The 16,467-nt window shown below is 46.9% G+C and overlaps 1 protein-coding gene across 9 annotated transcripts in view; it reads right to left on the bottom strand.

Annotated features, from left to right (window-relative positions):
* Clec16a (C-type lectin domain containing 16A) overlaps window positions 1-16,467 on the bottom strand; it is a 224,433-nt gene that overhangs the window by 87,299 nt on the left and 120,667 nt on the right. For 5 of the 9 annotated variants that reach the window (XM_087202956.1, XM_087202950.1, XM_087202952.1 and 2 more), the window contains exons 18-19: window positions 14,500-14,535; window positions 10,714-10,834 (exon numbers count right to left, since the gene is read on the bottom strand). In XM_087202956.1, coding sequence (XP_087059082.1) covers window positions 10,714-10,834; window positions 14,500-14,535 — 157 coding nt within the window. The remainder of the gene's footprint in view (window positions 1-10,713; window positions 10,835-14,499; window positions 14,536-16,467) is intronic. The other 4 variants (XM_087202954.1, XM_004864890.4, XM_087202955.1 and 1 more) reach the window with 1 other exon arrangement.

Raw genomic sequence — 16,467 nt, 5'->3', positions numbered from 1 at the left:
ACTGTGGTGATGGTGGGGCATGTCTGCCCTTGGAACCTGACTATTCAAATGTACATAATGAGGCACAAACGTCCTCACTCCCAATTCAAGTACCTTAAGCTGCTGAAGATGATGTTTAGAAGTACTGTCTTTAAGTGTTTATAAATAAAGCAGCTACTAACGCTTAAATCAGTTCAATCCAACCAGCCTTTTCTTGAGTGCCTACTATGCACCAAGCACTGTGCCAGGCACCAGGGAGACACAGTTGAGGTGTGTGCAGGGGCAGCCAGGGGAGCAGAGGAAGGGGATCAGGAATAGGGCCAAGAGACCAATCTAGGTACAGGCGACAGTAGCAGGCAGGCTGTGTCCAGGGGCCAGTGCACAGGATGCTGGCCAGGTGGGTGTGGATGCGCCAGACATAGGCAGAAGATGAGCCCCAAAGCTGGTTGGGGATGGGGGTGTCACACAGGAGACACTGGGTGGGGGACAGGGCAGAGGGGCTGGACTGGGGAGGGACAGAACGGCAGAGGCTGGATGGCTGGTGAGCCCCAGATGGCAGGACTGGAGGGGGTCAGGAGTGAATCCAATTTGGCAGGTTGGGTGGCAGTGGATGAGGACGCCCAGCAGGGTGCTCTACTTGTCTCCATATGTGGAGCCCCTGCGTGGGCTGTGCTCCCTCAAAAGACAAAGCATGGGGTGGGAGGTGCAGACCAAAGAGCCCCAACTCCTGAAACTCCACGTACTTGCCTCTCGGGTTTCACATTGACAACAGCAATCCCCTTTGACATCAGCACTGATGAACCACTTGCCCAGCATTCCTCCCGGATGCCTGAACCAAAATGCCTTGAGACTCCGTCACGGTCTGAACCAAGCCCCCTGCCCACTGTGGTTTCCGTTCTTCTCTAATCAACCAGCACTTGCTTTCCCAAAACACTTCTTTCCAAGAAACTTATCCTCTCATTAACAAGTCTGTGTGACCTCTCCCTCATTCCAGCATGTGTCCTGGACAGGAACTGTCATGAAGCTTTGCTCTGTCAGATGCCTAGTGAGAAAGTAGGTATTTCAATGGCCATTGTGCAGTCAGGATGTGAGTATCAACAACCATGTTTACTCTAAAAGTCTGTCCGTTGAGTATGATGCTAAGTATTCCTTCTTTTCATTTATAGAATAATCCTCCCACTTTACAGAGGAGGAAGAAAGGTTCAGAGGGGTAAACTAATTTCCCTAACATCACACAGCTGGCCTTTAAACTCAGGCTTTTCTGAATCTAGTCCCAGCTCCTGAACATTATATTCTCTATTTACTAAGCGCTGGGTTTTCAAGAACTTGATCTTTCTGTTGCTTCTTCCTTAAGCTTTTATTTTGAAAAATTTCAAAGTTCCCCAAAAGTTTAAAAAAATAGTACAAGAAGCACACATATGCCCTTCACCTAGATTCATCAGCTGTTAAATTTAGCATCATTTGCTTCCTCTCTCATCATACCTACACATTCACACACATTTATTTTCTGCGTCATTCCACAGCAACAGCAATCAGACACCTTATTCCTCAATACCTCTGCCGGCACTTGCTAGGTACAAGGACATACTCCTACAGAACCACAAAGCCATTATCACACTCAAGAAGTGTAATACTGACCTCAGTTATATTAGCTAATCACAAATCCATATGCAAATTTCCAGAACAATGTTTTAAAGCTACCTTTTAATTTTCTCAACCCAAGACCTAATTCAGGTTGAAATCGACACAGCTCATTAGTTTAAATAATCTAAGGTCAGGTCAGACCTTACAATTACTATTTGACCTTATTGACTTTTGTAAGGTCAGGTCAGACCTTACACTTACTATTCTCTAGAATAGTACACATTCTGTATTTGTTTTCCATTATCTGTATTATTTGTGCTATTTCGTGATTTTCACCAGGATGAGGCACATGTCAGTGACTGGGTCATCAGCAAAATAAGCAAATACAGAGTTTTCCAGAACTGACAGGCAGGACCTTTGAAAGACAAACTGATGAACACACATTCTCACAGACTTACAATCAAACCACATAACCCGCTTGGGGAGCTTTATAATATTTTTGCTGGAAACAAATCTCTATGCTATCACACAGCCAGGGACTTCCACTTGCCAAAAGCTCTTGTTTGCAAGGGACGAACTGGGGAGACGGAGGAATAGTACAGGGTCTTTTATGACATTCCCTTTCACAGTCATGCTCATAAGCAAAAGGGAGGGTGGTGTCATGGTTGGATTTTAAACATGGACCCAGAATTTGGAGTATGATGTCACATGTGAGACTTCATGGGCCTTTAGTGCCCTGTGGGAAGCTTGTTCTGGGGAACAAATGGACTTTGGGGGGAAAGGAGGATAGAGCACAGTCAGAGGAAGCCTCTGAGTGGGAACATGCCTTTGGTGTGTCCAAAGAAGAGCAAGGAGGCTGAGAGGGAGGTGGTACCAGAGGATGCTTGGCCTCGAGGGCCACTCATCTCTGCTTTTTATTCAGAGTGGGATGAGAGGCCTCTTAAAGCAAGATCTGGCTGCTTCCCCCCACCCCTTCTTCTTTTTTGAGACAGGGTCTTGCTGTATATTCTCACTATATAGTAGTCTAGGCTGGCCTTGAACTTTTATCAATCCTCCTGCCTCAACCTCCTGAGTGCTAAGATTACAGGCGTGGGCCACCATACCTGGCCTGACTTCTGTTTTAAAAGAATGAGACTGCACACTGTGTTGAGAATAAATTACAGGACACAAGGCAGAAGCATGAATGGGCAAGAGGCCACTGAAATAATCCAGGTGAAACACAATGGTAGCTCATCAGGGTGGGGCAGGGAGTCAGTCAGATCCTGGGGACATTTGGAAGAAAGAGCTCAGGAGGAATGCTCATAGTTGGAAGTTGAGATGAGAGAAAGACAGAAGTCAGAGCCATAGTTTTTGCCACCAGGATGGTGCTGTGACCAGCTGAGATGGGGTGGTGAGGAGGCCAGTTTGTGGAAGACTGAGTTCTGATATGTTCACGGCAAGGGTGCTGCTATACCATGAAATGCAGCTGTGGATACATAGGCCTGGGGTCCTGTGGCAGCTCACAGCTAGAGTCAGAGTGAGCTGGTGAGAAGGGTGTCCCCCGTGAGAAGGGATGGCCAACTGCTGCCTGTGGGGATGTGGGCTGCATGCCAAATCTTATGTTCCTCTCTTTCTGCAATCAACTATTTTGATTGCAACTAATATAATACTAATAATCTATCAATTGCTAACAATCTTTAAGGCCGCCAAACTATTTCTGTGGGCCTATCTGCCTGAGGATCAGCAGTTTGCAGCCTCCACCTTACTGTTCTGACTTAATGCTGCAAAGGTTGGCACTACTGCTCTCAGGTTATCCATGAGGTAATGAGGATCAGAGAGCAGGAATCAGTTTGTTCCAGGTAGCACAGCCAGGAGGAAGCAGAGCTGGAATCCCACTGGCATTTTCCTAGGACCCAAGACTCTCGTTAACTCCAGTCTGTCTCCCCCGCCACCTCCTTTTTGCTTCTCCTAAAACAAGCAGATCTTAGGCTAGAAACAGCCAGGAGGGCAGAGAGAAAGTCTATAGCAGCTTGCCTTGCCAAGAGGTGACCTCAACTGAAATAGTATTATTGTTGTTAACAATTCATTTTGAAGGCACAATGGTTTGGGTCCTAGAGAAGAAGCTGGATCCAACAGGATGGGCCTCTACACAAGACAGAGCCCTTGTGCCCAGGCCACAGAGCAGAACGGAGCAGAATAGAGCAGCATCCGACTCTGCACCGGGTCAAACTAGACTGTGAGCCACATGTGGACAGGCCCCTGGGGATGGGCCTTCTGCAGGACAGCCGTGCAGACCTGGCCTCCTAGCCATGTTCCTTACTGTGGTACTGAACCTGACTCACAGGTCAACTTTCACAGAGGCCAGGATGGACTTTGGAGATACAAGTCTGAGCATGACAGTGTGCTAAACTCTTTACATCATTCTTAGGATATGGCCATATTTCTCTTTCCACTTTCTTCACCCTCTCCTGCCTGCCCTTGGGGCACACTGCCACCATTCAACTTCCCAACCCACACTGGTCTCAGAGCCTTTGCGCCTACTGAGCTGCTTCCTGGCGCTGACCCTGACATTCAGCCTTCAGATTGGCCACTACCCTCTCAGAATCTCCCCCAGTCTCCAGCTGGGTCAACCCTGTGACCTGCTCTCAGGGTGCTTGGTGCTATGCTGTCTGACTGCTCTCTGTGATGCTGTGACTGGCATTTGCCTTCCTTTAAGACTTGAACTTGAGGGGCCAGGAATTTAGCTCAGTGGTTCTGCCACCTACCTCGCAAGCACAAGGTTCTGAGTTCAATCCCCGATACCAAAAAAAAAAAAAAAGGCTTGAACTTGAAAATACATTGGCTTTCACTCTTGTAATTGGTCTGCATGCACAGCATGTGGGTATACAGTTGCCACTATTATTTCTTAGAAAGGTTGTCCCTCCTGAGATGATGCCCTACCTACTCACCTGAGATTAACAATGCTCTTTCTTTTAATTTATAAATGTTTAAAAAGTTACTATTTCTAAAAAATTCTGAATTATCCAGGTTGGCCTCAAACTCCAGGGCTCAAGGGATCCTCTTGCTTATGCCTCCCTTCCAAGTTGCACCTGGCCATCAATGGATTCACCTCTCTGAATGAGTTCCCTCTCATGAATGGCTTACTGCTTGGTTAAAAAAAGTGTTGCTTCGTTTCTGTCTTAACATTGCAGAGTCCTAAGGTCTGGGGAACCACTGCTCTTATAATGGGTATCTTAGGCCTCAGCCCTGAGAATGTGTCCAAGCCTGAGTGAGCCATCAGCCCTGGAGTACAGAGGTTAGCTTATTCCTAGACATTTCTCTGAAGGCTTTGACCTTTTCTTACAGAGCTCATGATGTAGGTGCTAATGATCTGCCGCGATGATCTTCTGAGGAACAGCCACAGGGGTATAGCCAGTAAAAGGGGCAATGTCCAGTAACTGTGGCTGGTTATGCAGGATGTGCCAATCAATGGAAAGGATGCAACTACTGAAGCCCACAGTTGTGAGATCTATGATCTGATGTGGAGAGCCGGTTCTGAGGGGCAGACATGAGGGGGCTTCCTGCCTGCTCTGCCAGCCTGCTGAGCCCCCTCACAGCACCTCCCACATAGGTGCCCACTTAACCCTGTCATCTTGGCTGGGAATAAGGTCCTCCCCGAGGTATGGTCCTCCTGACGAGGGGATCACCATCCTGCTGCCCCTCCACGTGACTACCCCAAGCTCGGAGCTGCAGAGTCAACCCAGATCTCTAGCTTCCCCATGGCAAGTGGCCACAAACTGCTGTCCTCACACCATCCCTGCCCCCTGTGCTCACTGGCACTGACCCTTGGGTTCTGCCAGAACCTCCTAAATGGCCTCTCTGCAGTTGTGCCAGGCACAGTTCTGCACACTGCACATCTATTGCTCATTACCTCCTCCCCATAATTCCCACTGCACAGGAATGAAAACACCAGGAGAGGGACTACTCATCTCAGCAGCATAAGAAGTGGCAGCCAGGATAGGGCCTGGAATCCAGTCCAGGCACACTGGGCCCACACTCATAACCACTAAGACTCATGGCCTTCCCAACCCCTCAGCACAGTGCATAGGCACTGGCAGTGCTAGTTTTAGAAGTATATGAGGTGAGATTGAAAAATAGGGTGAATGTTTAAAGTAAAAAACAAATTTATTTTGGTAAAAGACACATTGTCTTTAATCTCCCTCCAAATACCCCCCCCACCCCCCGCCCCGCTTTGAACACACTTTTGCCATTGCTTTTGCCACTTTCTGAAGCAGCTCTGGAAGTCCTCTGTCTCAGTGTCTTTAGTTGCACTGTCATGGCTGTCCTGAAATGATTCAAAATGTTTATCTTTCATGGTCATTTTGACTTTGGGGAAGAAACAGAAGTTGCACGATCTGATGAATAAGGTGGACAAGGACACGCTATACTGTTTTCACAAGGCGGCCTTTCTGCTGGATGGAACTCAGCAATAGCATTCACCATAGTTTTTAATCACATTTTGTAAAGACACCCCCAAAAGAGGATTGCTTCAGAAAGTGAGTGGCAAGAACAATGGGATAAGTGTGTTCAAAGTGAGGGGGCATATTTTGAGGAGGATTAATGGCAATGTGTCATTTATTGTAGTAAGTTTTTAAAAACTTTAACATAACTGTATGTTTCAATCACCCCTTGTATGTTCAGGACAGGTATCCCTGGGGGAAAGTCTGTGGTTGAGATTTGGCCAAATCAGCCTCCCTTAAGGTGCTGGAACATACCAAGCTCTCTCCTACCTTGACCGTCCTTATTTCTGCATTTTCTCATAGAAAAAACATCTGGTCCTGGCACAGCCCATCTTCAGAGAGGACTTATGTTCCAGTTGTTCTCCAGCAGGGACCCTGCTTGTTACCTTCATGGAGCCACCTTAATCAGTCTGCAATTGTGCATTTACTTACTTACCTATGCGTGGTCCACTCCCCCCAACACCCTCCTATCCCCCAACCTGAAAGCACAAGATGAGAGGCTGAGTCTGGCTTTTGCTCCTGTTCACATCACAGCTCCTGATGCTGTTCCTGGCATACAGTGGGTGCTTAATAAACAGTTGAGTGAATGAATGGATTTTCATTAAACAGATTTTCATTAGGTAGGTTTCATGAATGGATTTTCAAAATCAGAATACAAGATTCAAGGCTGACAACACAAGCTACAGCTACAAATATGTGAATCTCAAGTACCACACAACTGCTGATGGAAGAAAACTGGAAATTCAATGGGCCCAGTCGCTTGGTATCTCAGAGTCTCTGAATGAGGGGTGAATTTCTTTCTTTCTTTTTTTTTTTTTTGGTACCGGGGATCAAACTCAGGTCCTTACGCTTGCTCAGCACGCAGTGAAACCACTGAGCTAAATCTCCAGCCCCAGGGGTGAATTTCTTTAGGACTATGATGGCCCATGTTATTTGGGGACAAGCAGGGGTCTTTCAGAAGGCTCAGTGCCGATCCCAGGCAGGAACTTGTGGCTTCTCCTCAAAGCCCAACTGTCTTTGGAGCACTCTTGGTTAGCAGCACAAGTTGCAGGGAAGGAGTCCCATGACCGGGGTGCAGTCCAGGCCCTGTCTCCAGCCAAAGAAGCCAGAGCCATCTTTCCTATCCCCAGAACAGTGTTATCATACGAGTGATGAACTGGTCTGAACAGTTCAAAATATACTTACTCCTGAGAACACTGTTTAGGCAAAAATGCTACCCTGTGGAGCCCCGGGGAGATACGCTCCCTACTCAGCAAGTGCAGCAGGGATCCCAGCCACCTTTCACTGAGTGCCTGCTATGTGCCACGCATGGTGCTGTGTGCTTGACACACATGATCTTATTTCATCTTCCCAGTGGCCCTCTTTGGAAGGTCTTCTGGAATCATACAAAGGTAAAGCCACTAAGCCTCATAAGCTGAAGACCCCTGGAAAGGTCACAGAGTTTATTCCTTCCACCCACAACAGAAGCAGCCGAATCACGTCAACAGGGCCAGGTTGGCAGCTCCCTCTCCCACAGCGGCTGCCCCTGCCCCCCACCTCCACATTTACAAATGGTGGCAACCAATTCAATTGAGAAGGGCAGCGAAAAGTCCTTATCTGTTAGGATAGCATTTATACATGTACTAATATGATGTCTTCCATTTACTTTAATACACTTAGCCAGTAGGTGGTGTATTTTAAACAGAAAGATGGTGGGCAGATGAAATATAACTTAGCAAAACGCTAATAACTATTTAGGATAACACTGGGTGAACAGAAAATCATGATACTATTCTCTCTAAAAAATCTCATCTCTCTTATCTTTTGTTCCCCTTCCCTCCCCTCCCCCTTCTTTCCTCCTCTGCCTCTTTCCTTCAAACATATGGCCCAGATGGCTGCCAGCTTGTGACCTCTTCCCTATGTGACTGTCCTCTACAGCGACAACCGAGACAGCTGTATGCACAGCCAGTGTGCTTCTTTCCTTAGTGGTGACCACTTCCCCGACGCTCCTGGGTAGAAGAACATTTTGTGCCAGTGCTCACCTGCCACAAGGAGCCCAGAGACCTGCTGCAGGCCAGCAAACACTTGAAGTGCTCAGAGCAGTCTTTATGCGTGGTTTCTTATCAAAGTGTGAGGTCAGTCAACACACTTGAAGTCATCGCTTCCTGCTGTGTAGAGCCTGCTCTCCTTTAAGCTTATCAGGGAAATAACAGTTGAGCAATCCCAAGTATCCTCCCTGAGTCAGCTTCCTCAAATTTGTCAGGTAGACAGAAACAGGTCCAGCTTCCAGTCATTCAGCCTTCACCTACTATTTGTATACATGGAAGGCATTCTGTGCAATGCTAAGTACAGTGATTTTTATCCCATCTAATAGTAGGTGAGACATTCCAGCACTTAGTCACTAAAAATAAAAAAAAAGAAACCAGCCAATAGCACATGCATCTTATTCTAATACCATGTGCTTTTCAAATCTATAATCTCTAGTAATTTCAGAATGCCACCCTCTCTAGCAAAAGACATAATTTGCAATCAGGCTGGGTAAAGACAGATAGCCATTACTTTCTTAATGGCCAAATCCCCAAAAAGGCTCGGTTAAATGATCTCAACTAGCAATCTAATCAATTAATATTGATAAGTGAAATACTTTTAACCTTTACTTCAGTAGGCCATCCCTGGGGGGTGGGATGTGATTCCCAGCATAAAATTTAATTCCATTTCATGAATGCAAACATTCTTGTTGCCATGCTGGGGTGGTCCCTTTAAGGTAAGCTATTTCCCTTTCTCTCCTTGGATCCAATCAGAGAAAGACTGGTTTATGATTCTCCCCAGCCAACTCGATCAATTTAAACCCTTACAGAAACCCCTGTGGCCATTTCTCAAGTGTGAGAGGGCCACAGGAGATGGACACAGAGCATAGTGGGGTCATAGCTTCTTTGTTCTTCCAAGAAAGTGAAACATAAATGAGCACAAACAACAGGAAGACCGAAGAAACTGGACAAGCAAGTCTATGCAGAGCTCTCACTGACTGAGAATCATTTGTGTTAGGCAGCGCACTATGTTCTTTACAAGCATCATCCCATTTAAGGCACAGACCACACCGACTACAGATTGCTGTGTGCAGTTATGTGGTAGGCACTGTGTTTGGTCACATTATATTTCACTTACTCCTCAAAACAATCTGGTAACAGAAGAAAGCCCACCTCCATTTCACAGACGAGGAAATAGTGCTGGGAGGTTTTAGTAACCTGCTCAAGAAAGTCAGAGCAGGTAAAGGAAGGCTTGAAAGCCTACACTCAATAGTTCACATCATGATTGCTGGTTATACAGCTAAACAGTTTTGCCAAAACTCACTGAAATATACACAAAAGTTTGGTGAATTTTACTGCATATAAATTATACCTCAACAGAGCTGATTTCTTTCTTTTTTTTTTTTGGTACTGGGGATTGAACTCGGGACCTTGCGCTTGCGAGGCGGGTGCCGGAACCACTGAGCTAAATCCCCGGCCCAACAGAGCTGATTTCAAACAGCAACAATAACACTTCAGAGTGGCTATCTGCTGTTTCTGCCCGCCTAGCTTTCACCTCTTCTCTAAGATTATCCTTTGAGGGCTTCTCCTTTCTCAGTCTCAGCTGATTGGGTTTAGAAGGAATTGGCCTTCTCACCTCCAGGGCTGGCCATGTGACCCCAGTTGAGCCAGCCAGTGCCTCATATTCCGCTGACCACTGCTTGGTTCAAGGTTGTCCTACAATCAAAGCCAGGCTAAGGAGGGCTCTACTCTAGACCTCTCCATAACTTCTATAGAAAGAGCAGCTCTCTTCCATCAGGGCTGCTTCACTGGTCTGACAAACTCTGGGGCTGTCTGTGGCCATTTTCCCACTGTGTGGTGTGAGCCCTTTTGAGGATGAAGCTGGTCCAGAAAACCAGCTGAGAAATGGAGAAGGGAAACTTCCTGATGATGCTGTTTGGATCCAGCCATGCCTGAAGGAAGAACCACTCCCAGTCTTTCCAGTGACATCAGCCAGTTCCCCATTTTTCCCATATGCCAGCCTAATTAGGGTTTCTGTCTCTTAGAACCAAAGACTCCTAATTTACCACAATGCTTTTAACAAATAGAAAACCATGGTGTCCTTTAGTGTGCACATACCCATGACAAATGCAGGAAAGAGAAGACTGTAAAAATATAAAGATTATGGGAACACGAACAGGCTTTATAAGCATGTCTTCTTTTTTGTTGCAGTGCTGAGGATTGAACTCTGGGCTTCATGGATGCTAGGCAAGTGCACCACCGGTGATTCAAAATCCACCCCACTTACTATTTCCTTTAATACTCGCCTCATATTGCAGATGCGAACACTGAACCACTGTCCAGTGAAATAAGTAGCCCAAGGTTACAGAAAGCACACATGGTTCCCTGGCTGCCAAAGCACTCAGCTTATCTAGACACTGGTGATTTGTTTTTTGTAAACTTTCTTGCTTTAGCAGAAAAATCCTTAGAAAACCCTTAACACACAATACCATCAAAGCAGTGCTGCTGTGGCCATATGGAAGGCAGAATCCACACTTGGGACTCTTTCCTTCAGAACTTCCACAGAATGTGCACACTGCCCACAGTCATAGGCCATGCACCCAACTCTCCCAGTGGTGTGTCCTATGACCCCGGGCCCCTGGCGTGACTCAGGGGGGCCAACTCACTCAGGTCCAGGACGTCATCGGTTTTGATCAGGTCCTCCTCCCGAGTCAATGGCAGCTGGGTCTCAGGCTCCCCTTGAAGCTGCAGCGATAGGGATCGCAGCATGAAGAACACACGGATGGCCTGGACAACAGTGCAGAGAGAAGAGAGGAGTGAAATGGCAGTGGTGCTTCAGTGAGGTGCCTGCGTCAAGATACTGCACTGTGACTTGATTAAAAAGAATGAAAGGAAGGAAACAAAACACAGCCCACTCTTCTAGCATTGTGGTTCTGGTGCTTTCACAGCAAGGCACAGGTTCTCAGGGCAGCAAACCGCTTTCATTATCCATGGGGTCAGGCTGGAGTCACTTTACCTCCCTTGTCCCCCCAGGATCTGTTCCTCAAGACTCCTGTGATTCTCCCGCATGCTCCCTGCATGGCAATCAGCCCCACTTCACCGCCAGGTAACGCAGACTGAGGGAAGTGGAGTGATTGCCCAAGGCCTGCTCTGAGGGAGGGCTAGGGCCAGGCCTCTTCCAACAGAACCAGAGGGGCTACTAGAAACCAGACCAAGTGTTTCATTAGGGAGACAAGGGGATGAGAGGTGTGTTGGTTTCAGAGCTGGTGACAGAGCCAACTAAACCCTATCTCTGCCCCTGCCCCTCCCTGGAAGTCCCTCTGCTGCTCAGTCCTTAGCCTTAAAACTGGAGTACATAGTGATAGTGAGAGACCAGGCACCTGGCAGGTATGCATGATGTCCCCTGAATATCCCTCAAGCAGAGGCAGCTCCACCAGCACAAGGATTCCTGGCCCATGGAAGAAGTGTCTGTCAGAATCCAGCGTGGCCAGCAGGCATTTCCAGAGAGCAAGAAAAAGGCAGAGCTCCTAGAAGCCAGTCATTCAAGTTTGCACATGAAGCAGCCTTTAGCCATGGAAAGAGGCTCACCACCAACCAGAGCCAGGTAGCAGAGGGCCAGTCCACATCCGAGAACACTCCTGGCCTCTCTCTGTTGCAGACTGGAGGTGACTGACTGAGGGACACAGCTCCAGAGTCAGACAGACAGGTCTGCATTGAGTTCCCGGCTCTGCCGTGTTGGGCAAGGCCCCTGGCTTCTGTGAACTTCATTTTCCTCATCTGTGAAATGCACATAACAATTCCTAACTCAGGACTGCTAGGAGGTTCTGAGATAATACTAGAGAGGAAGCAGCCAGCACAGGGCTCCAAAAAGGGGCCTCAACAAGGCACTCATCAGGCACCACACTGGGTAGAGGAGGGCATGGGGACAAACCACTGGTGAGCCACACAAAGATGAATTCCAGTGTACCTCTGGGCCTCCTTGTTCACCGTCCCAATGCTAACTGTTGTTCTCGGACTATGTGAGGGGAAGTTACCCTTCATACAGCAGGATGTCTCTCCATCCAGGAGGGACAAACCTTGCCTGCAAAGAGCTGGGCTCACACTGCCTCCTGATAACCCAGGCAAGGTGGATGCTGATGAGCTACCTGCCTTGGCCTCAAACTGCTGGGAGACTTAAACCGGTCCCCTAATGAGAAAATGAAGAGCATTCTTACTACCAGGACCTGTTCTGAAATAAGCAGACTTCTCCATAAACTACAAGCTCTAGAGAAAAGTAAGTGTTCAGATTGTGATGGTGGTAGTGGCATTAGTATCTGTCCTAGTTCTAACACTTTATTTATTTATTTATTTTTGGTACTGGGAATTGAACTCGGGAACTTGCACTTGTGAGGCAGGCCGCAGAATCACTGAGCTAAATCCCTGGGCCGGCCCATAACACTTTTTAAAAGTATAGTCTTCATAAAGACAACCATTGGAAGAAAAAGAAGTATAGTTTCATTAAAAAAAAAAAACCAAAAGAAGGACCAGGGATGTAGCTCAGCGGCACCACGCCTGCCTGGCAAGTGCAAGATCCTGAGTTTGATCCCCGGTACCGAAGTAAAAAAATCAAAAGAGTTTCTATTTAGTAAGCACCTACCATGAGTGACTTACTGCAACTTTGAGATTTCAAGGAGGAAAACAGGAAGCTGAGAGGGTAGAGCGACCTTGGTTCACGCAGTTGCAAAGGGACTGAGACTCAGCAATGCCAGGCGGTTGTGTCACTTAGCCTAGCGTACCAGGAAAATGCCAATCCCCGTGCCTGCTCAATGCAGAATGCCCAAGATGTGGGTGGTCGCTGGAAATATCTGGCATTAGAGTTCTCAAATTAGGAGTCAGGACATTGGGGGTTGAGGAATAAAGAAAGGAAAAGGCCCACTTCAAGCAGATGAGAGTCAAGATGATGTTTCATGTCTATGTCAAATCCCATACCTTCCAGGGTTCTGAAAGCAGAACCCCAGCAGGACCCCAGCCAGGGGATGAGAAACTAGAACTGTGTGTGGCTTCTTCAGTCCATCACCAGAAAACTGAAGCTTTCCAGTGAATATGAAAGGAGTTCAGAATCGGCTCTTAATGTAGGCTTTTTGCTAAAACACTGCTTTTGCTCTGCAAATGACAAGTGGAAAATATTTCCAAGAATACAAACAAGTAAAAGTAAAATAATTTAAAATATAAAATAGGCCAGGCAGGTGGCACGTGTCTTAATCTCAGCATGAGGCAGGACTGTTGTGAGTTTGAGGCCATCCTGGGCTACATAGCAAGATCTTGTCTCAGAAAAAAAAAAAAAAAAAAAAAAAAAAAATATATATATATATATATATAAAACACACATAAAATAAAATCCTCCTATTTTTCCCCATTCCTCCCCACTCCCAAGAGAAGGAGGGACCATACAAGAGGCCTATGGCCATGAGGAGAAGAGGCAGAGTCCCCCAGGGCAAGGCGGTCCTCACAGGTGAACACTGGCCTCCCACTGGCCTCTACAAGGACCGGGTGGGCATGGGACCAGCCCCACGACTCCCTGAGTCTACAAAAGGATGCTAAAACCAGAGCATGACGGTCCTCAGATGGCCTGTGGCTTGTCAGGGACTGTGCGGGTCTGTGTGGTGTCATCTCTGGCCTTTTAATGACCCTGTGTGGTTCCCATTCTATAGAGAGAAACCAAAACCTGGGGATGTTAGGCTGCTTGCTCCAGGTCACTCCAGAAATAATGACTTTCTGGGTCTGTGTTCTTCCAACCATGCTCACTGGAGGGCCTTCAAAAGCTTTAAGGTTTGGGACCCAGGGTTTTATCAACTAGTTTGCTTTGCGAAATAAAGATGCAAATTTGAAAGTATTACTAAAAGGAATAAGAACGCATTCCTTCAGATTCTTCCATAGACTACCAGGAAGACTGACCCTGGAAGAAGAGATTAACTTTTGGAAAGGTTGGGGGACAGATGACCAAGTTCAAATATAAAAGAGATGTCTCCAGTTTCTTTGCTTGCAGGAGTTTGGAAGCAAACTCTGGCCAGCTAAGTGCTTCTGGGGATCAGTCCAATGAGTAGGAAAGGAGGGTAGCTCTGGAGTCGGGCAGACTTGGACTCAGGCTGGGCTTCAGGTGAGTACAGGAATTCCCCGAGCCCAGGCTGGTGCTCTGGAAGGGGGGCACCGTGGGGATCCACCACAAAGGTGCCACAAGAGGGCACGGTGGTTCTCTAAGCCCTGGGGCTGATCCATCCTCATCCTCCCGCTTCCCTGCTGCATTTGCAAGCTGCAGTTTAGGCGACAGTCACCCAAGTTAGAAGCCCACCAAGGCATGGAAATGGCTGTGAGAGTCAGTTATTCTTTAAAAAGTGCTGAAGCAGTTTAACATGGCACAACCTTCTGGAAAGCAACATGGCAATGTGTAGAGAGGCACAAAAAAGCGTTCATACCCTTTGAACCAGAAATTCCACGTCTGGGAACTTATCCTAAAGAAATAATTCAAAAGAAAGAAAACACTGTATTCATGAAGCAGTTCTTTACAGTTTAAACCAATGTAACAGTGGAAGCAACTAAAATGTCTACTAAAATGAAAGAGTTCAAGTAAATGGTGGCAGAAGTCACCAGAGAAACCTTTATGCAATCATAAGAACTCAGACTTGTTAAAAGTGTATCATCATGTAGCTTGGGGCACAGCGCTTGCCTAGGACGCACGAGACCCTAGGGTTCATCCCCAGCATTGAAACACAAAATAAAGCCAAACTACATCACAATACAAAAAGCTTCTTGCACTACAGTGAAGAGCGAACAAAGGGGTGGGAGATGAAAGCAAGACCACGGGACACTCTCTGCCAATGTGCGAGGATGTATTTGCAAGCAAAGATGGGACAAGACACAAATGTCTATGGGTCATTTGTTTAGGTTGATGAAATAATGAGAAAAAAATTTTCCCCATACTTTTGAAATGCTAAAATGTTATTGTATTTTCTTTAACGTGTAACACATAGCCAAAAAGTAAAGTAAAAAATATTCTATTTCTTTAAGGTCAGTAGCGATAAGCACAAAAGAGAACAGGGAACTAGAATGTGGGAACAAATAAAACCAAGTTCAAATAGATGTATTTCATAATGGCTTCCAAGATTACTACAGAGCTTAAATTCAGATTTTGATATTCAACAAAAGCCCTCCCCCCAACTCTTTTTTCCAGCACTCAGCCTTGGTAAATTCAGATCATTAAAGAGCCTCTCTTGCCTATCTAAGATGCTACAGTGCACCACCACTGTCCAGCCAACACCTTCTGAGCCTTTCTGTCCATCAGGCACTGGACCTGCCGTATATCACAGCCACGCTCTTACCTACTGTGGGCAACAGCAGAGAGGCAGGGCACAGGAGGAACTTCAGGCTTCGGGTCACACAGCTAGAGCTGGGCCTTGGCCTGCAGTTGGTCTGACTCATGAACCTGTACTGTTTCTTAACCACCTTTCTCACCTGCTGCTATGCACAGGTTGGGTCCAGCCCAAGTTCAGAGTTCTGTTTGAGTGTTCTCAGTGGATCTCTTTATCATGACATGAACTTCCCTTCAGCGTTTAGGGGGTGCAATGGGACTCTTGCTGTTTGGTCTTACTTTATATTACTTGTTCACTGTTCTATCCTTGCATTTTGCACAGTGCTTGGCACCTGGAAAAGGTGAAAGAAGTATGTCCTATGAAAGAATAAATGGTGTAATTTATAATGTATAAGAGGGAAAGCAACATCACTGCCGGATGCTTCCCAGGGGCCCACCAAGCCTACTTCCTCCTGTCATCCCCTTCCCTCTTCCTCTGCCTTCACTGGCCCCCTCCTGGTCTCCTGCACACACTACTCTCCTTCGAATCTCAGGACTCCAAGCCGGCCCCGTCTGTGAAGCACACCCTTAACTCTGCCTGGCTCTTTCTCACCCTTCAGGTTTCTGCTCAGAGGAGACTACAGAGCTGCTTTCTCTGATCACTCCGCCTAAAGCAGAACCCCTCATCCTGCCCAATCAGGCCACAGGCTTCCAACAAAGTCCTGACTGTAGCCTGCTATGACACCTGCGAGTTTTTAGGAGGCTGGTGCTCTTAACTCTCTGAGTAAAAAGAGGTCCAGACAGCAGGGACTTCTGCCCTGGTCTCTTCTGCACTCCCAGGCACAGCACTGTGTTTGGCACACAGGAATCCAGCATCTCTTCCACAAGTGTATGAATGACTTGTTTGTAAATCAGGAGTGATTATCAGTAAGGATTGTTTAACTTCTTGGACAAGTCCTTAAGGAAAAAAATGATAGGGTTTCTAAAAAATTACCAGCCTCCTAAAAAAATTTAAAAGTCTACTTGGGGTGGGGGGGTGGGGGTGGCAAGAAAAGGAAACCTTTGAATCCAAATGGATAAAATGGAATGTTCTCTG

Source organism: Heterocephalus glaber, unplaced genomic scaffold, assembly GCF_053883595.1.
Source record: "Heterocephalus glaber isolate CG9 unplaced genomic scaffold, H.glaber_assembly_v1.0 deba00001781, whole genome shotgun sequence".
Taxonomy (NCBI): Eukaryota; Metazoa; Chordata; class Mammalia; order Rodentia; family Bathyergidae; genus Heterocephalus; species Heterocephalus glaber.
This window is presented reverse-complemented; position numbering and strand designations above follow the sequence as displayed.